This window comes from Lontra canadensis, unplaced genomic scaffold (genome assembly GCF_010015895.1).
Source record: "Lontra canadensis isolate GAN:19392208 unplaced genomic scaffold, GSC_riverotter_1.0 scaffold89, whole genome shotgun sequence".
Taxonomy (NCBI): domain Eukaryota; kingdom Metazoa; phylum Chordata; class Mammalia; order Carnivora; family Mustelidae; genus Lontra; species Lontra canadensis.
Window position 1 is genome coordinate 4792374 of NW_022631083.1, and position 20871 is coordinate 4813244.

The 20871-nt window shown below is 44.5% G+C and overlaps 1 protein-coding gene across 5 annotated transcripts in view; it reads left to right on the plus strand.

Moving 5' to 3' along the window:
• Positions 1 to 343: 343 nt before the first annotated feature.
• CERS3 (ceramide synthase 3) overlaps positions 344 to 20871 on the plus strand; it is a 111373-nt gene continuing 90845 nt past the window's right edge. Inside the window, exons 1-3 of one of the 5 annotated variants that reach the window (XM_032836006.1) lie at positions 357 to 426; positions 7385 to 7648; positions 14926 to 15026. Coding sequence is in view for 1 of the 5 variants with exons in the window: in XM_032836003.1 (XP_032691894.1) it covers positions 355 to 426; positions 14926 to 15026 (173 nt within the window). In the remaining 4 variants the exon portion in view is untranslated. Of the gene's footprint in view, positions 427 to 6629; positions 6876 to 7191; positions 7649 to 14925; positions 15027 to 20871 lie in introns of those variants that run through there. The other 4 variants (XM_032836005.1, XM_032836003.1, XM_032836004.1 and 1 more) reach the window with 4 other exon arrangements.

Below are 20871 nucleotides of genomic sequence, written 5' to 3' on the forward strand. Positions count from 1 at the left end.
CAATGTTATTTACCCTCTGGAGAGGTTGTGTAGGGCAGTAACAAGGGCAGCATATTTGGAATTAACAAAAAACTCAGGCTGGAATCCGAGCAGCGCTATGTACTAGTTGGGCAGCTCCGGCAAGTTATCCAGCCCCTGTTACAGGTCTGTGTTACAAGGTCAAGTGCCCATTAAGAGAAGTGCAGCCCAGGTACAGTACCTGCCATGAACCGGGCACCCACACACGATGCTGATGTCATCCCCTGCAGTATTCTGGCTGCCTGCTGGGGCTCCCCTCCCGCACCCCCGCTCTAGCTCCCACTCCGCCCCCCACCCCCACCACGCCCCCAGGCCTGGAGGAGTCCTCCTCCCAGGATGCACCGCTGTGCTGACCCCTGGCCCAGGCTGGGCGCACCAGGAGTCTCGGCCTCTGAACAGAGGAGAAAGGTGCGGGGGAAGGATGAGGCTCCCAGGCCCTACTGGTCCGGGTGTATGCGGGTTGGGCGGACTTCGCGGGTGCCTGAGCGGGGGCTGCAGAGGCCGAGCAGGGTGCCTGTCCCTACACAGGCTGAGGCCGGACCCTGGTTCCCTGGCTCCGCCTAGGCCTTGTCCCAGGTCCATGAGCCCGTGTCCTGTCCCTGCACAGGCCAAAGCCGTGTCCCCATGCAGGCCGAGGCTGTGTTCCGCGTCCCTGTCCCCGCGTAGGCGGAGGCCCTGACCCTGTGCCCACAAAAGCTGAGGCCGTTTCCTCGGTCCCTGTCTCTGCCCACGCCTTGTCCCAGGTCCATATCCCCAGCCAGACTGAAGCTGTATCCCTGTCCCCACACAGGCCGAGGCCCTGTCCTGGGCTGGGCTGCCTCCCCTTTGCTGCAACTCACAGGTACTGGGCCTTGCCAAGTCAGGCATATCCCAGGGCTGGAGTACCAAGCTGTTTCCCACCTTTGCCTTTGCCTTTGTGGGGTTTTGTGAATCGCTAAGTTAGCTTCATCTTTCCTGGATATCAACCCCACCCAGCTGAACAGAGATCTAACCCAGATTACTGCTGTCCTCTGGGGTAGGGGGCTCAGCAGGGAGCCCTAGAGACTGACCAGAAATGGACTTGAGGGTCTAGACTTGATCCCACAAGCAGCTATGGCCTTTGTACCTCTGGCCAGGATGCCTTTTGAATAGGCTTTGTTTTTGTCAGGTAAAAGTTATTATCCCTACTTAAAAAAAATAATGAAAATATGCCTTTACTTACTCTAAAATTCAAGAAAATTTATCAAAGTCCCCAGGATATGCTTAGATTCAGTAATTAGTTGGACCCCCATCTACGTAGTCATAGTTTGGAGTCTGAAATCACCCTCTGAAACTTGATGCTCTCCCCAATTTTTCTTTTATTTCATCAGTAAATGTCTTTAAATTAACTGGAATTAGAAAGAAAAAAAGTCTAAGTAGTATGTTGAATTATGGAAAGGGTAAAGCAATCCAACGAGGTAGTTTTGAGCCCTATAAATTATGCTCCAACATCCCTTAATGGATCGTAAGCCAATTTAGTAGGTCCAGACCGGCATTTTTTATTTTTATTTTTATTTTTAAGATGTTATTTATTTATTTGACAGACAGAGATCACAAGTAGGCAGATGCAGACACAGAGAGAGAGAGAGAGGAGGAAGCAGGCTCCCTGCTGAGCAGAGAGCTTGATGTGAGGCTCGATCCCAGGACCCTGGGATCATGACCTGAGCTGAAGGCAGAGGCTTTAACCCACTGAGCCACCCAGGTTCCCCCAGACCGGCATTTTTTAGAGTCAAGATTAGACCAGAGTAGACAATAGAATACATCACAAGTAATACTAAGTATTGTTTTGTGAAACTTTGGTTTCAGTCATATATATTTGAGGTATATTTGTATTAGGTCATGTTATAAAAGGTATGTATTGTGGATTACATTTTAAAAATTGAGCTACTGGTTTAGACAAGGATACATATGTTACGGATACAGAAAATACCCTTACAAGAGTAAAAACCTATCTTATTAACAGTGGTTGGAACTCTACAAGAGTCAGATGGTATTTCTGTCCTAATGGGGTCTGTTTTTATATTTGCGTGATATTAGCATGACATGTATCTGGGTATCTGATCATCAGTATACATCATTGCGGATATGTAAGGAATGGAATGGCAGGATTGCTTCAATATATGGGATCAGTCCCTCTGGGTGTCACCAATTATGGGAGCCACAAACCATCACTGTTACTATGAAATTATGATGATTTATATGTACTTCTGTTACACATATGAGGATCTTTGCTTTATGTTGTTCCTGCTGAAACCCAATAATGAAGTTTCATTGCCCAAGAGTTTTCTGTTTGGTTCTAGTTGCTATGTTACTGTCTCCAAAAACTTAGGACCTTGATACAGAGCATATCTGAGGCCAAAGTGGTATTGATTATTACTGACAATCAGACAGTCTTCTTTTCAGCTTTGAAAAAATATTATTTTTTTTAAATTTAACTAACACCTGAAGCCCTTAGTGCTTAGTAGAATAATTTATTTTCATATTTTGTATTTGCATTTGTTTGTTGAATGGGTGGTTGGTTGTTTTTTATTTTTAAGAGTGTAAAAAACAAAAAGTTTGGACGAGAGTTGTTGTGACTAATTTCCCTGCATACAATAATATCCTTTAAAGTTTAGCCCAGAAACTTAATTATAAATGGCTGGTGTTCTATTTTGCAAATGGGCCTTGCAGACAGTTTAATATGATCAAGCAAACTATTTTTATTGTAACCATACTTACTGGTGTCAAAACCGCTCTGGTAGGAGCTCCATAAACGTGTGAATGAATGAAAATTATCCGTTATTCATGTAAGCATTCGGTGACATGTATCATTCACTTTTAGTGATACTTGACTTCCGTACCCAGTTTCTTTAAAGAGAAACTAATATTTGACAGGTATAGCTCTATCATGAGTCATCTGTTGTGTAAAGGAAAGGAAATCATCCTATCTTATTGAACCCTTTCAGACAGCATCCAATAGTGAAACAACTTATGGGACATCTGAGTTTTGAATTCAAAACCAGCCCAATGTAAAAGTGGTTAAGGGGGGGGGGCTGGTTTTTCTTGATGTGAGGTCTCAGGAGAAGGCATGAAGAACCCTTAATAATCAACGTGGTGTGTGGTACTTTGCTCATACTCCCTTTGGTGTCTTCCGAAGTGTTAGACCCCAGCATGCGCTGTGTAGTCCAGCGGACCTGTGGACGGGCTCCCACAGAGGGAGAACAAGAGGCTGTTGACATTCAGGGAACATGCTTGCCTTTCCAGCCTTAGCCATGGCTTGAGACTCTAAGTAGCTAGAAAGCAGGGACCATCGCTGCCTTGTTCACTGTGATTTCCCTATTTTCAGGCACATAGGAGGTGCTCAATAAGTAATTGTTGAAGGAATGAAAATACCATGGAAGGAGGAAGAGCAGCAGCAGAAGGTACATACAGCTTAAAACACAGGGGAAAGGAGTGTTATCAGAGCCTTAACTAATACTCATTGATGACAGCATAGCTGTTTACCACAGGGTTTACGAAGTATTTTAAGCCCGTTGTTGACACTGACCACCCAGGAAGAGAGATTCCTTTCAAAATGTTACTGCTTGTTGACAATGTAACTGGTCACCCAAGAGCTCTGATGGAGGTGGACAGTGAGGTTAACGCTGTTTTCATGCCAGCTGTCACAACATCCATCCTCTAGCCGATGGATCAAGGAGTGTTGCAACTTTCAAGTCTTATTATTTAAGAAACACATTTCATAAGGCTCTCACTCCCCCAGGTAGGGATCCCTCTGCTGGATCTAGGCAAAGTAAACTGAAAACCTTGCAAAAAGGATTCATCATTCTATAGGGCACAAAGAACACTTGTGACTCACAGGAAGAGGTCCAAGTATCAACGTGAACAGGAGTTTGGAACAAGTTGATTCCCACCCTCATGGATGACTTCTAGGAGTTTGAGACCTCAGCAGAGTCAGTAACTACAGATGTGGTGGAAACAGCAGGAGAAGGAGAATTAGAAGTGGAGCCCAAAGATGGGATGGAGCAGCTGCCATCTCATGACCAAACATGAATGAATGAAGAGTTGCTTCTTAGGGATGAACAAAGAAAGTGGTTTCTGGAGATGGGATCTACTCCTGGGGCAGATGCTATGAATACTGCCGAGAAGACAACCAGGGATTTAGAATGTGGCGTAAACTTCATTGATAAGGCAGCCGCAGGGTGAGAGAGGATTGACTCCAATTTCGAAAGAAGTTCTACCACTACCGAACAGCATCACGTGCTACAGAGAAATTGTTTGTGAAAGGAAGAGGCCATTGATGCAGCAGACTTCACAGCTGTCTTATTTTCGGAGATCACCACCCTCATAAGTGGGCAGCCATGAACATGGAGGCAAGACCCTCCACGAGCAAAAGGATTAGGACTCGCTAGAAGCTCCAATGATGGTTAACCTATTTGCAATAAGGTATTTTAAAATTAAAATACACATTTTATTAGATATAATTCAATTGTACATTTAATGTACTACAGTATAGTTTAAAGATAGCTTGTATACGCACTGGGAAGCCAAAAAATTCCTTGCCTAGCTTGATTGAGATGTTCATTTCATTACGGTAGTCCGGAACCAAGCCTGCAGTATTTCTGAGATATGTCTGAAATCTGTCATCCATTGTGGGGATTCAGGCAAATCATCGGGGGAGATTTTTATGTCAAGAAGATGTAGTCTTCAGATTCCTGGCATGTGTGAAGTCATTGGTTTGTTTTGTTAGATCCCATAGGAGTTTCTCCACACACCTATTTAAGTAATATGCAGTTTGGTAGCATTTTGACTTGACATTTCTGTCTATTGGAAAAGTCTGTGAAAATGATAAGACCAAGCACTATCAGAAAACAGAGGTTTTGTTCATAAAAGCCTCCCAAATCGGATTCATTAGGTTACGATCAATATGGCCCAAAGTGTATTCACTAAATTTCTCGGAAGGGATTTGCTCCTTGGAGGTAAAAGCAGGTCAATTCCATCAAACTTATATTTGCTTCTCTAGAATATTAGCCTGAGGTTTGCAACGTAACATGCCATTTAGAATATCAGAAGTTGTCCCACTTCCCCTTTCCTCTGTGTCTACACCCCGAGTACCCTCTGTTCCTGGCTAACAGAGCTCTGGACATAGTTTCTAGTTCCGAGCTTCCTGCTGCAGCCCCAGGGCCATTTTCCCGTGTCCTGTTTGCCCTGTTTTTCTCTTGTAAGTTCTTAAGTGGTCCTCCAGAATCTGGACTGGGTTTGCAAGGGTCCTCACTGCTCTTCTCCCCCTCTCCTGTTTTACTCTTGGAAAAAAGACTCAGTAAGTGTTTTCCAAGCTTACCCACTTAAGTAACATTTAGTAACAAGCTTGCTCTTGTGTATAAAATCCCATGGGTTTTGTCATGCCGCCCCTTCTGCTCCCCTAATATCAGGCTTAACTGCCTACTTTTAATTGTCAGAGGTGTGATGTTCACTTTTAAAGCCGCATTGAACCATTAATATTTAATGAACAACTTAATCTCTATTAATGAGGATCTAAAACATACAACAGACTTAATGCCTTAACTCGCTTCTAAACCTTTCTCATAAAAAGAGACAGTTAAGTATTACCTAGAAGAAGTGACACCCACACAGGCCTCTTGCTCTGTCATGCTTCCCAGGGTGCTCTCCCCTCTGTTAACAGTGACCTGATCAATTTATCATGAGGCACAAGTGAGAGAGAGGAAAGGGAAAAGGCATGACCGTAGGAGTCTTCGAAAGAACCATACTTGTATTTATTTGTCCTCCGTAAAGGGGTCACGGGCAGGTACCCTGGACTGATGTGTAAGCAACACAGCTCCCCCAGGTCATAACTCACAAAGCATCAGAATTCCTCACTTCAATCGCTCCAGCTACTGCACTCCGTTGTATAGATTGGGCAACAGGTTAATCTTTGCCTCTGTCCCTGAAAAAGGGACTACACCTTGACAGTGACTCAGTGCGGCAATGATAATGGGATTCTTTTGATCATGGAGGAGGTATTGAGCTAGGTAGACTGTAACCAGGAACCAGTCTCCCTTGCTAAGGATTCTTATAAGGAAAAGGTGACTGGTAGAGCTTTACCAGCGGGGAAGACAGACACGATAAAGAAAAACAGTTTTAACTAGGAAGGTAAGTCGGGTGGCAGCTGGGGGCGGATGGAGCAAGAAAGGCACAGTGTGGGGTGAGGAAGACCAGGAAACTGTACATAGTCGCCTGGCAACAGGATCTGAACCACAGCCTGCCCCACTTAGGGACCACTCTGCTGGAAGTTCAGCCCTCCTGCCAGAGGGGCTTTAAAATTTCAGAACCCCTTCATGGTGAAAAGAAAGTCTGGGAAGAGAAAAACAGGCCAGGAGGAAAGTACCCAAGCATCTAGTGAATGGGCCTTGACCAATCCTGCTTCTTCGAACTGAATTCACTTAGTGAAACTTGAGAACCTGTGGAGTCTGACACTGGCCTTTCCCCCTCTCTGCCTCTAGTCAATTTTTAATTTGCTGTCATCGATTAGCTGACAGGAGAAGGGAGACGTCTCTCAGCAGCTGAGGTCGGCTGATGGGAAGGGCCTTGAATCAGGGCCTTCGGAGTGGGCGGCGCTGCTGAACCGCCTGGGAGGTGAGCTTTGGCTCCCAGGGGTACAAGAACCAACTTGCCGAAGCTTCCTTGCTCGTCAAGGCACCTTTAAATAATCCACACCCGGAGTGGTTTCATCTGCAGGCAAGAGAAAGTGGAAACGGCCCCCAAAGGTCTCCCTTCTCAAATAAACACTGTAGGCAACCTTGCCTTTGAAACTGAAGTGCTTGAGGCAGAGAGGCGGACAACTGTTGGTATCCTGCTACTAACAGGTTTGTCTTTCATTGTCTGTGACGACTGTTCTCAGAGGCTGACAGAAGCAAAAACAAAGAGAATTACCTCTGTTCTGAAAGGAAAAGGGGGCCAGACTTTCAGTTTGAGGGCATGGTGTGGTTCAAAAGAAGGGAATTTATTCCCCGAGTTGCCAGGAGCCAGGCAAAGAGGTCGCCTTTCCCGGGCCTGACGCTCCTCGGTCGATGCGTTTTCAGGGCGTGCTGGTGGTGGTTGTGGTGGTGATTTCATTAGCACAGAGCCCCCCAGTACTCACAGGCTTCTAGAGAGTGCCATGGCTGTCAGACCCGCTCAGGTGATAGTGTGGGCTTGTCAACAGTGTTTCGGGTTTCTCTCCGCCGCCTAAACCCCTTCCTTGGAGGACAAAGAGCAGAGACCATCTTGTTCGGTAGTTGGCTAATGGCCGTGTACACCAGAACCAACAAGGTGAGGCAACTCATGCATTTGTAATCCCGCGTCTGACTGAACTCCAGTTTTCTCCTCTCCCAAGTGGTGAAACAGGAAGCAACATCCCATCAGGAAGAACCAGAAGGTGCCATCCAGTAGCTTTGCCTCACGTCACCCATCGCCCTCAGTCAGAAATCTAGACGTGCAACTTTAGAGGGTGGGTCTCTCTGAAAGAATTTCAGAGCTTACGCAGAGATGAGGTGTGTTGCTCTCTGACGAGAACGAGGCTGACTGGAACGCTGGAAATCTGGCTCTGACTGCTCTTCACAGGCAAGGGGCATCTTTTGTGGACTGAAGTTTCTGGAAGGTAGGCACCATTTCACTGATGTTGTTACCATTTGAGAATGCTCAGACCACGTTGGCCTTGGCTGTGTGTGTGTCTGAGAGAGAGAGAGAGAGAGAGAGAGAGATGTTCAAAATGCTCATTTTTGGTCTGCTCTTCAGGGAGAGGTACACGAAAGAGAGATTTGAAGCCCATCGCCTGATGAGTTTGACTTCAGAAGCGTTTAGTCGTGGAGCAAATGCTGGGGCCAGACTTCTCCTCTGACTTGTAGCACTTGCTCTGTGGCGAGTTGAGACAGCTTCATTGTAGGACTAGGCAGGATTGTTCAGCCTGTGGCATCATAGGAGGCTGAGCCCTCCGTCGGCACAGCCCGGTTTATGAGGAAGGAGAAATGAAGAGAGTGACCGCAGATCTCCGGGTGGCATGGCCAAGGCCATTTCCGACCACGTCAGAATGTCTTAAATGTGGAACAAGGCAGGACTTGCTCGCCTCACAGCGGCAGACTCTCCTAAGCTGGCTCGATCTTGAGCGAGACAGTCTCCATGCTGTGTCCAGAAGACATTAGCTGATTAGTTCTACAGCTTCGGCCTCAGGGAGAGAAACATAAGAGTTTTCTTTTTTTTCTAACCGGCGTACCTGTTTAGCCAGGATGTTCCTTCAGGCAAGTTTATTTGCTAGAAAGCCTTACACACGGGGCGAGGGAAAGAAACTTGGGGGACTCACCAGAGGATGCATATTCATGGATTCATTAATCCGTACTATTCCAGTGCCTTCTGTACCACGAGCGAGGGTTCTGACTTTAAACAGCACCTTCATACCTCTTCCCCTACAAGCCTTTTTTTTTTTTTTTTAAAGGGGTTGCCACTTCAAATTTCATCAGTAGAATTTGCTGGACAAAGGGGTAAATTCTTTAAGGGGAAAACAGGTAATACTTGTGTAGTCTTCCCTCTAAAAATATTTCTGCCGTTTCTAAAAACAATCGAATTAATTGGCCTGAGTTTGAAGATAATTCTGGGTTGGTAATAATCTACATAATTCTGGGTTAGTAATAATCTCCACTTATGGAGTCCTTGCTGTACATAAATGCATTTCCCAGTTAATTCAGTGAGAGAGAACTCATGTTGTACAGCTCTCGGATGAGGACCTTTGGGTTTGGTGAGAGGTACAGTGGCAGAGCAGGGAAGTGAGGAAACCCAAATTCTGTAGCCTTTCGCACACAGAAATGCGAGATTGGAGCCCTCCCTATTCCTCTTCTGTTCTCTCAGCCCTTCAGAGTCCTTGTCATGTGGAGGGGGTCCCGAACCCATAATATGTAAATACGCTAACTCAGTATCTTAGAGCAAAACACTGAGGGTCAGTCTATAATTTGCTTCTCCTGGGGTGAAGGCATGGTGTGGTGGACAGAACATGGGCTAGAAAGGAAGACAGATCTAAATTTGAATCCCTGCTTTCTGCTTACTGTTTGTGTAACCTCAGCGAGTCAGTGAAATTCTTCAAACCTCAGTTTCCTTATTTATAAGCTAATTATTCGAATATCCATCCCACAGGGCCATTTGTTAGAAGCAACAGAAAGAGACTTTTGCATGATTGACAAATGGTAGGCTTTCGATATGTATAGTGTTCATTTCTCCAGTTATTTGCTGATGCCTCCGGTGAACTAGATCCTCTTCTGGACTCAGGGTGTAACAGCAGTGATCGAGGGAGACAAGACTCTGCCCTCACGGGGGCTGATGGGTGCTGGTTTAGTCTCGCATAGTGTCACTGACTTCCTTTGGGAATCAGCTTGTGATTATTTAGGTCCTCTATGGCGGAGCCGATCTGGCTTTGACACACCCCCTGAAGCAGAGCAGTGAGCGTCCTGTGTTAGGAGTCCCCCAGAGCATAGTAAAATCAGGCAAAAGGCAAGGACGACAGATACCTCTTTCGCAAGGGTCATTTGTTGTACGAATCATTGCACAGTTATAGGAAAGAGATGTTTTTATGCGTTCTTTCACACACACACACACACACACAGACACACACACACACACGCACCCACAGAGTTCACTGGAGTTTTCTTAGGCCCCCAAGGCACTACCGGCAGGCTGTGCATGGGGGGAGGGTCTGGCTCCAAGGTCTCATAAAACACAGAGAGTAGTGTGGCAACCATTCATTTACCCTGGGCTCCAGGCCATCTGTACAACAGCCTTGGCCTTTCCAAGGCCTCCCCAATGTGAATTTAGGGATGTAGTCCAAAGATTGAACTGGAGATAATACACCTTTATAAAAATGGATTTGGACAAGAGCAATTGGCTTATTTACTGGCCAAAGGCCTATAGTCAAGTTCATCAAATGGGCTAGTTGGCATCAAGAATGGTATTTTGGCGATCTGTCCCTAACTTTGAATCCTGATCAACTGCAGATTATGGCAGAGAGATTAAAGGAACACAAGGGAGCTCCCTTTGGAATCAAATGCAGGTCTCCCTTCTCTTAGAAACACCTGCACACCCAGAACACCAGCCTTATTGGTCCTACATGGCCCAGGTTTGTTGTTTTATTTATTTGGTGGGCCCAGAATGATTGAAGACATCTTTGGGACACCCTACACGGACCAGACAATTAGCACTATGAAAGAAGTCTGTGTAAAGTAAAGAGACTTATTTTCCTAAGCCCTATGAAACAATCAATCTCATCATTGTAGGGGTCCTATCCTACATATTACCTTAAAATTTCGTCTTGTGGAGGGTTTTTTTTAAATGATGAGAACATAAACCAAGCTAAAAACCTAATTAAAATAAACTAGGGCTTAGGTATAAAATCCTCAAATAGCAAGTGAATGGGGGATATTAAGAATCTTTGACCTTGTACATTTTAACAGCCAAAATTCTCCACAGGGCTTTTGGTGATGGTAGACAGATGTTTGATTGTAAATAAACTGTAGCAATCATTGTGTTTTCAAAAGAGTTATCCCCAAATTTCATTATTATTATACCTTAAAGTCTGAGCGCACTAATTTGGCTTCGGTGACCTTGAAACAAATGTCACCCTTCCTAAGTATGAGAATTTAAAATTTCATAAACTGTGTGTCCAAATTCCCCTCAAATGTAAAGTTAAAGGGGTTTGGTTTGCTTTAATAATCATTTCTTTATTTTTTATTTTATTTTATTTAAAAAATTTTTTTTTCCCCACCTGGTCACTGGAAAGTCTGTGGGGAGGGTTCATGCTGCATTTTTAAGGAGAGTAACTGAGCAGACCAGAGGCCTAACATAGTTGGTGTTTGGTTTATGAAAGTTTTGATTTCATGGAAAGTTTCCTTTTTATTGATCTCTGAATTATATCTTTATGAAAGCAAGAAATGGAAATATTTATTGAAAGTATCCAAATCTGTCTGTTTAGGATTGATACACACATACCCCATGTAGTCTCTCTCTCTCTCTCTCTCTCTCACACACACACACACACACACACACATACACACTTCATGTGCTGGTGCACAATATAAAAACAAAACCAAAAGATACATATAATATTGTGTATGTGTGCACCCAACTTTATTTCTTTTCCTGTCATAGATGGCTCTGTCTCCTTCCATCTTGTAGCTGTGCCTTCTGAAACAGGGGACATTTCGTCATTAGGACTGGAGAAGGGAGAAATGAAAACAGGTCCCCAGCTTTTTAATTTTTTTAATTGAGATATAATGGATGGAGGACATGATATGAGTTTCAGGCACACAACATAATCATTCAATATTTGTATATATTGCAAAATGACCACCAAATACATTTCTCCTTTCCCTCTCAATGGGAAAACTATAAAAATCACAGCTAAGGCATGAATTTAGGTTGATTGGAGAGAGAAAATATTACATTAAGGGGCTTCAAATCATTTTTATTTACTATATCCATGTTCTAAGAGAAGGGAAAATCATATGCCACAATCCATTGTTCTCCATAGAGTTCTTGTATGCAAGAACAAAGTCTATTTCTGTCATTTTGATTCCTTTGCCAGACATATTTTAGTGGAGAGTCAATAAATTGTTGTTGATTAGATTGACCTTGACGTAGGCTGAAAATTAAATAAGCATTTCAAGATTCAAGCAAATACACTGAGAGGATTTTCTTCAATAACAAAGGTTACTTAACATCATTTAATAACTAAAATGGCTTTAATTTCTTCCCCTCAAATTTTGTTTTCTTGTTTGACATCCAATTAAAACTTGAGAAACCTAAAATCCGCTGATGCTGAACAAATTTCAAATTGTGCAGATTAGCAATTTTCATTTGCAATGTTTACATCACGAACTCATTATCATATTCCTCTTTGGGTCAAAGTCACAGGCTTTCTAATGAGCTCCTCCTGTTCCACCAGCCGTAACTGGCTTTCCCTGACTTGTTTCAAATGGAGATCTGCTTTGTGTGGAGGTCTGGTCTATCACCAGTTGTGTGAGAGTAAAACTTCAGAGCATTTCTAGATGATGACTATAAAATAATATGCAAGCTGATTTTCCCAAGTAATTACTCCACAGATGACACTATGTTGTGGATTTTAAACTGTTTTTTGGACAATATTTGATGGTAAGAAATACTCCTTAGACCTCAATTTAGAAACACACACACACACACTCTAGTGGAGATAAAAGTTTCATGAAACAATACTGCACATATCAATGTTTTCTCTTCTATTCCATTCCGCTCCTCTCTATAAAATTTCTTGTCATAGCTATGGACAAATTTTGTGACCTCTTGGCTCTCAATACTGGCTGAATGTAAGAATTAACTAGGGAACTAAAAAAAAAAATGCTAAATGCCAAAAGCATGGTTGACCAAGGAAATGGACTAGAGGTTCTAGAAATAAGCCTCCATGTGTTTGGACCTTTGATTTATGATAACATTGATACTATACAGAAAGGACAGTTATTTGAATATACAGATGGAAAAAAAAAGCCACCTGAGTCTTGATTCTAACCTCAAAATTTATATACACTGAGGTGCTGGGTGGCTCATTTGGTTAAGCATCTGACTCTTGGTTTGGGCTCAGGTCATGATCTCAAGGGAGATGAAATCCAGGCCCGCATGGGGCTCAGTGCTCACTGGGGAGTCTGCTTGAGATTTTCTCCCCTTCCCTCCTCCTCCCCCTTTTGCCCCTCTCTCATTCATGCACACGCACTCACACACACTTTCTCTTTAAAATAAACAAATAAATAAAATTTTAAAAGGTATATACATATCTGAATGTTAATGTCAATGTGGAAAATAAAACTGGCAGGTAAAACTATAATTTCTAGATCTGTGTTGTCCACTATGGCAGCCACTGGCCTGCCGAGTCCCTGAAACATGGCTGAGCCACTAGAGATAGGTTCTAAGTGCAAAACGCATAGCAAATTTCAAAACCTGACTGTAGAGAGAGAGAATTCAAAATGTCTCAGTAATAATATTTATATTGATTGTATGTTGAAATGATAATATTCTGGATGTGTTGGGTTAAATAAAATACATTACTAAAATGAATTTCACTTTTTTTTCTTTTTAAAATGCAACTACAAGAAAACTTTAAATTACATATTCGGCTCCCGCTATTTTTCTATTGGACAGCATCATTCTAGGTGACAAAATAGGATAGATTAATGACCTTGGGATGGGCAGTGATTTTTTTTAAACAAGGTGCAGAAAGTACTAGCATATGGAAAAGATCTACAAATTGGACTCTATTAAAACTAATAATTTCTTTCCATCAAATCTTACCATTAAGAGAGTAAAAGACCAGCTGCAGAAGAGAAGGAGACGTTGCCATACATATAAAAGAGGAGGAGTCATATCCAGAATAAAAAAAACAAGCCCATTAGAAAAGATGGACCAACACAATAGAAAACTGGGCAAGACATTTACATAGGGGCTTCACAAAAGAACATATCCAAATGGCCAAGAAGCATGAAACATGCTCAACTTTATCGGTCATTAGGGAAATGCACGACAAAACCACAGTAAAATATCACTACACATCCACCAGAGAGGCTAAAATGTGAAAGGTAGACAGTAGTTGTGTTGGTGAGAATGTGATACAGCTGGAACTCTCACACAGATGTGGGCATGTAAATCCACACAACAGCTCTAGAAGACTGGTCAACAGGGTCTGTTAATTGTGTATATAAACCTGTGACCTAGCATTTCCATTGCCCTATAGAAACGTGGACATGTGTTTACCAAAGACACGGTCAAGAATGTTCACAGAGAGTAGCCTTATTTCAGAAAACCCCAATTTCCCTCAACTGGAGAATGGAAAAAGAGGTTGTGGTATAGTCGTACCACGGAACACCAACCCCCAGTGAAAATGAGTCAGCTCCTACACACATGTCAGCCTGGGTATTGTCTCAGTCGCAACTGCTGATGGAAAGGAGGCAAAAGAATGACGTCAGTGTGATTCTGATTGTGCGAAGTTCAAGAACAGGCAACGTGAGTCCACGGTGTTAGAAGTCAGGCGAGGATAGGTGGAGGAAGTGGGGTAGCGACTGGGCAGAGACGCAGTGGAGGCCCTGGGGTGCTGCTAGTGTCCCGCTTCTTGGTCTGGCTGCTGGTTCTAACACAGGTGTGTTTACTTCTGGGATTTGCTGCTCTACCGTCGGCATGCTGGGCTTTAATGAATATGTCTGTTAAGCAATGATAACAATGCTGATGTCAGGACGGCACCTTCAGAGGTCCTGACTTAGGTGTTCTGAATCAGGCGAGAGCGTGGCTTAAAAATGTTTTCCAGGTAGTCCCCCTAGAGAGCCAGCAGGGAGAACCAGGGCACTAACGAGTCACAAGTGGCTCTTCCAAGACCCGTGTGCTGATAGAACTGTAATCACTACTTGAGGCTGTGCTCTTACTGTCTTTACTTAAGTTGCACTGACTTTAAGGACATAATTCCCATTGATGAATCTTAGAGGCGTAAGGAATTACAACGTTAATGCTTTAGAAGCCTGGGCAGGTAACTGAAATGAGCAGTGGGCTGGTTGATGAAGCTTACGCCTCAATTAAGGCCCGCACGTCTTGTGATTAGTGCCAGATCTTCCGGGTTGTTTTGTTTTGTTTTGTTTTGTTGTTATTGTTTTCAAGTGAAGCTGTGACTCTGGATTTTTTGGTGAAAATTCCTGAAATTTAGATATCGGTGCAAATTATGTTAAAACACTCCCCAAATCAAATGAAACTGATTCATAGGGCCAGTTCCACCTGTACCAAATTCGGCTACTGGTTTGTAACTGTGACTTCGAATTTTAGAGCCAGAAGGAAAGTTACAGGTATCATTGTATAGTCTATTAATTATGTTTCCCTTTTCTGCTTCTGCAGGGATGTTGTGAAAGGAAAGGTGAAACTTTTACATATATCTCCACATACCTATACACACAATACTTGAATTTCTTCGCAGAAAGCTATCCTATATACTCAAGGTAATTACTGTTATTTACGTTTTATTTTATTTTATTTATTTTATTTTATCTTATTTCACCTCTACTGTGTTGTCTTAACTGTGATCTTGGTAAACTATATCTGTGCCCCAAAGCTTTATTATTATATGATATTGTTTTCTGTGTCCTGGGAAGGAGCGGACTTCTGGGCAAGGCAAGTTCCATGTTATTCTCTATGATATACTGTAGATCTTCTCTTTTTGAGAGGAGGGATGTTGAGTGACAGTTTCCTCTGACAGCACCAGGTGATGAAGATCTCCCAAGCTTAGCCGGTATTTGCCTTGTTTGTGCTCCCATCTTGCCCCCACAACCTTGACCGTGCCCTTTTCCCCGAGCCTCACTTCTAATTGGAAGGAAGAGTCGGCTCCATCTGTCCTGCAGATTTCCAGCTTCCAGGCTCTTCCTTGTGAGAAACAGGCTTTGAAAAGCACATGTCTTCAAAGTCATCAAAAGTGACAATCAGAAATGATGACTTGCATGACAGCACATGTTCACAAATATGGATGAAAGACAAGAATCAAGTCCTGTAAAGAGAAGGAGGATTTTTAGCCCAGCACCTAACTTTGGTCTGGCTGTGTCACCTGGAGCAGGTCCCTTGATCCCCCTCAACTTCTCTTTGCATGTGTGAATTGGGGGCATAAATAATTATTATTGTGGTGAGGATACAATGAGGGAATGCTGGTGAAAGAAACTGTGTTCATTGTATACACATGCTGGTTATTAGTTACCATTGTAATCGTCACCTCGAAACGGTCTGTGAAGAGACAGTGCTGTTATTCCCAGTTTACAGCTGTGAAAGCAGGTAGCACAGCCGCTGGGCCTCTGAATCACGTCCCTGACCCTTTCCCTGCACCAACAGGGCTCGCTGGCATGGGCCTTCACCCCACCGCCTACCTAACCAATCCGCAGTGGATCAGTGGAGAATGCAGAAGGGGTTCCTGACAAAGGCCCACCCCCACCCCCACCTTTTAGCTTCTACTCTTCTACACCTTCTTACCAAACACAAACTCCATTGATCACAAATGTATTGCCCCACCTGCTTTCTATAGTGAAGTGGTAACCTGCTGGTGGTGGGGGTGGGGGCGGGGAAGCTTAGGGGAGCCTGGTGAATAAACCACTTTCTGCTAACAAAGAGGTTGCCTTCTCTGGGGAGGAGCGATTCAGCTGGACCGTCGGAAGTTACCTGTGGATTTCTGTCTCTGTCACGCTACCAGCCCCTCTGGTGGCTGCTCAGCCTAATCTGGCTTTGGCTTCCAGAATTCCTGGGGCCTCTAGAGTGGCCAGACCTATGCTGAGTCCCTGTGGACAGGCTTATCCCTCAGGCCCCAAGGCAAGAGGACATGTGGAGTTGTCTGGCTCTCAGACTGACCCTATCCCGCTTCTCAGCCCCAGAATTGTCCTGCTTGGCTTGAGGCCCCAGTGCCCGTGTGTGCGGACACCTCTGTGTCCAAGTGTGAGTCTTTTCATCTTTTGCCCAACAGTCTCCTGTTGGCCATTCCTAGGTGGAGGGGTATACTGTGCTGTCATTTTTCAGAGGACAGACCTGGGGAAGGATCCATGCAGGCCTTGAAAGAGAATTTGGAGGTGTCAGGCAGGGAATTCTAGGGTCCTGGGTACCCCTAGCAAGTCTAGAAAGGGGGTATGGTGTGTGGGTCAGCTTGCAGCTTTGGGTCTATGAACTCCTCAGCCAGTGGGCGAGAGGTATGACCAGAGCAAGGCCAGACTGGGGTCTTTTTCAAACAAGGCCAGGGTGAAAGGGTAGGGCTGCTCCTGGGCCTGAAACTGCGTGCACTTGTTACACTGTTGGTGCTTAACGATATCACTGACTGATGCATGACAGAGCGACAGAGGCTGAGCATTTCAGAATTGCTGTGGAATATGTAAATGTGACTCCTGTCCTACCACCACGCCCTGGAAACCTCCACCTAACAGCGTGGCAAGGTTGAAATGGCTCAGATTTCATAAGGTGGCAGCTGAGTAACATTCCCGACCTCGTAAACTACCAGGAAGACGAATTTACTAAGAAACAGCTTTACTGGGCAGGGAAGAGAAGCACGCAGGGCTCTCCCTCCCCCGCTTGAACAGAAGGACGTCGTTGAGGCTCCGCTAGGCATCTCTTGGTATATTTCAAGAGACCGGATACAAGGTTAGAGTCGTCCGTTCTATGTTTTGGACATTACTTGCACCTGGGATGCTTGCTGTTGAATATCCTTCCATTCACACTGGCTTGCTTTCAGAGCTTGCCTTCCTTTGACAAGGACCTTAAGAGACATCCATACTGAAATTTCGCTAACAGGAACCACAGGGAGGAGGAATTCTGACTCCCCCCCCCGACAGCATGTGGAGCCGGCGCCTGTCCTGTGGGTTATCTCTGTTCCAGGCCCTTCTCTAGGATCACATGCGGTCCCGCCTCACCCGATGCAGACCGGTTATTCCCAGGAGAACTTCTGCTAACTGTGTTTCTTGGCAGAAAAAATCTTTGAGAAAATAGCTGATAAATCTTAGCCTAAGGAGAAAAGACTTAGAAGCACAAGACTTAGGAACCCGGAGACCCCCAAATCAGGATCAATAGAGGAGTAGCCAGAAAAATCACATTGGCACATGTCCGACCTATGTCCCCCAGAGAAAAAGGAACTGGCCATGTGCAAGATGTGACCTTGCCGTAGGAAACTGTATATGTCAGCACAGTGTTTTCTCCCATTCATAACATTGATTTGCTCTGGTAGACGGAAGTCAGAGAGACTGAAATGAGAATTATATAAAAATGTATTGGAGAGAAAGTTAAGAATACACTTCCGGAAAGAATGTTTGAAATGTTTGGAAATCTAGGGGAATTTGTATTTATTTTTTTTTTAAGATGTTATTTATCGGGGGGGGGGGTCAGAGGGACCAGAAGGAGGAGGGCCAAAGAAGAGGGAGAAGGACAAGCAGACACCCTGCTGAGCACAGAACCTGACTGAGGCTCAATCCCCGGACTCCGAGATCATGAGCCGAAGCCAGACACTTAAGGACCTGAGCCACCCAGGCACCCCAAAATTTTTACTTTTAAATATGTTACATTTTCATACAATATACCCAGGATGTTTTCCTTTCACTTTCGCAGGCAAAATAGCTCTACATTTGAAGTCATGGGTTTAATCATTAGTCAAAAACAGTAAAATGAGGGGCGCCTGGGTGGCTCAATGGGTTAAAGCCTCTGCCTTCGGCTCAGGTCATGATCCCAGGGTCCTGGGATCAAGCCCCGCATCGGGCTTTCTGCTCAGCGGGGAGCCTGCTTCCTCTGCTCTCTCTCTCTCTCTGCCTGCCTCTCTGCCTACTTATGATCTCTATCAAATAAATAAATAAAATCTTTTAAAAAAACCAGTAAAATGAATACATGAAATATGTTCCCTGTGTTCTAGATAGAATTCACACATGTCCTGCCTAAGTCTCTATCTCTATGTCTCTTCATCTCTGTCTGTCTCTCCATGTCTGTCTCTGTCTCTCCCCCATCTACTTAAAATCTGGGCATTATACATATGGGGTTGTTGCTTTTTTTTTTTTTTCCCCTTTAAGGGGCTTCTTGCAGTAGATCAAGACTGGACAGGAATGACTCGTACTGTTCAGTTTTGAGATTTTAGGGACGATTTTCCTATGGTGAATAAATAGCAAGGACTAATGGCCGTGGACAGAGGAAGTAGCTGTCCCAGCCAAGGAAGGGAGGTGACCCATCCCTATTTACTCAAAGGAGCAAACAGAGATTACCAGGTGCTACTCTCCCAGCCCCACACCAACAGTCCTTGCTTGCCATAAGGAAATCTTGCCTTTTATCCTTCTAACTTCTTTTATGATTTCAGAGTCCATGAAGAAAACTGTTGAGAAGCAGCAATTGCGAATTTTTTTCCTGTCCTCTCCTGGAGGCTCCCCCCCCCACCGCACCTCACCCTCACCTGAAGATTACTAGAATCTTTGTCATCTCGTTCTTTTCCAAAGACTGCTTCATTCTGCGGGGGCAGCAGGTTATGGGACTGGAAACCCTGCCTTTAACTATTACATAAGCATATATTTTTAAAACATTGAAATTCGGGGCTTGCTTCATCGGTGTGCCTTAGTAACCCTAAGTCCTTCCCTAAAAGAAACTTGGCCTCCTCCTCATCTGTGAGAGGGGTGTTCGAAATTCCTTCTCGGTCAAGATGCGGCCCCACACCCTTCTGTAAGTTTTCCTCTCTTTCGTAAAATGATTCCTTTGGTGATATTGCCCATGTTGGGTTCCAGTGACTAAAGAAATCCTGCTGTCACTGAGGAAATGAGTTACCCTGTCAGGTGATCACACTCGTCCCTCAGAAAAGCTGCAGACTTTCCGACACTCAGTCCAGGCGACCTTACCACTGACTAGGGGACTGTAAGAATCAGTGAATGAGGGCTGAGTGCTGGGCCACCTTAAAGTCCGTGGTGCCATTGATGAGGAAAGGTAAATAGTGACAGTCCTAACGCACTCATCATATGCCCCAAGTTACAGAGTGATTTAGACACATGACCTTATTTCATCCCGATTGGGGCTATACAGAAATAGAAAATATCATTCCTAGTTTATAGATGAGGAATTCAAGGCTGGGAAGAAAGTCACATGCTCTGCTAGCTCAGGTAGCTGGAAAGGGCTGAGGTTGGGCATTTCAGAGCCCCAAACCCCTTTTCCTTGAGAAGCCACTGGGCCTTGGGTTCTCACGTGTCGTGTCCCAGAAATTCCACCCCGGGGTGTTGTGGGGAGTGGCCTGGGTATCACCCCAGGTGAGTCTGATTGTCTGAAAGGTCTGAACTAAATGACATTGTGTAGTACAGTCTGTCCAAGTCTGTTCCTAGGTTTTCTGTTTAGGTTCGCCTCGTCTGTGTCCTTTAGGTAGGCTTCCCTTACTGAAAGAAGGAAATGAAGTCAGTTATCTTTTCTCCACAGTGAGAGATGGGGAGACCATGGGGAGGATGCCTCTGTGAAGGGACAGGGGTGTCCCGTTACTCTCCCTTGGGAACTCTTTTGAAACTGAGCATTTAATCTTACTATTTAAACCAGCCTGACATCGGGAGTCTTGCCCAGACCCAATAAGGTGAAGATAACAAGATAACATGACTCTGTAACATAGATCTGGCCCCTTCGGTATTTCCACATTATGAATCACTCTCCATCTGCAACAAGTCTTTATGGAAGGTGGAATTAGCACCGTTGAGCAAGGGAGCTAGCAAAGGATTCAGAGAGACTGAGTTGGTCAAGTTCACTTAGTTATGTGGGTTTTGTTTTTTTTTTAAGATTTATGTATTTATTTTAGAGAGAGGGAGGTGGAAGGGAGAGAGCAGGGGGAGGGACAGAGGGAGAGGAAGAGAGAGCATCCCAAGAGGACTCCATGCTGAGCATGGAACCAGACATGAGGCTTGATCTCATGACCCTGAGATCATGACCTGAGCCAAAATCAAGAGTCTGACACCCAACCGACTAAGCCACCCAGGTGCCACCCCACCCCCAAGTTCATCTAGTTTTAAGAGGCAAGGGCTAGGGCTCAGACTTGGGCTTTCTGACTCTAAAGCCATAATTCTTCCTCAAATTTGGTGGTATGTGAAGGACTGCTTTTTTTTTTTTCCATTTTGGATTTTATTTATCAATTACAGACTTGCAATATATATATATATATATGGCAGTCTTGCTGACTCTTCTTATCTGGGACTAACCGGCGGGAAGCCTTCTGCAGCACCTTTCAGCGGTCCCCAGGAGGGCTCTACAGACTCTAGGCCAGTTGTCTCGCCTCTCAGATGGGAGAACTGAGACAGAATCAGGGCCTCTCCTCAGGCTCCTCTGGGACTG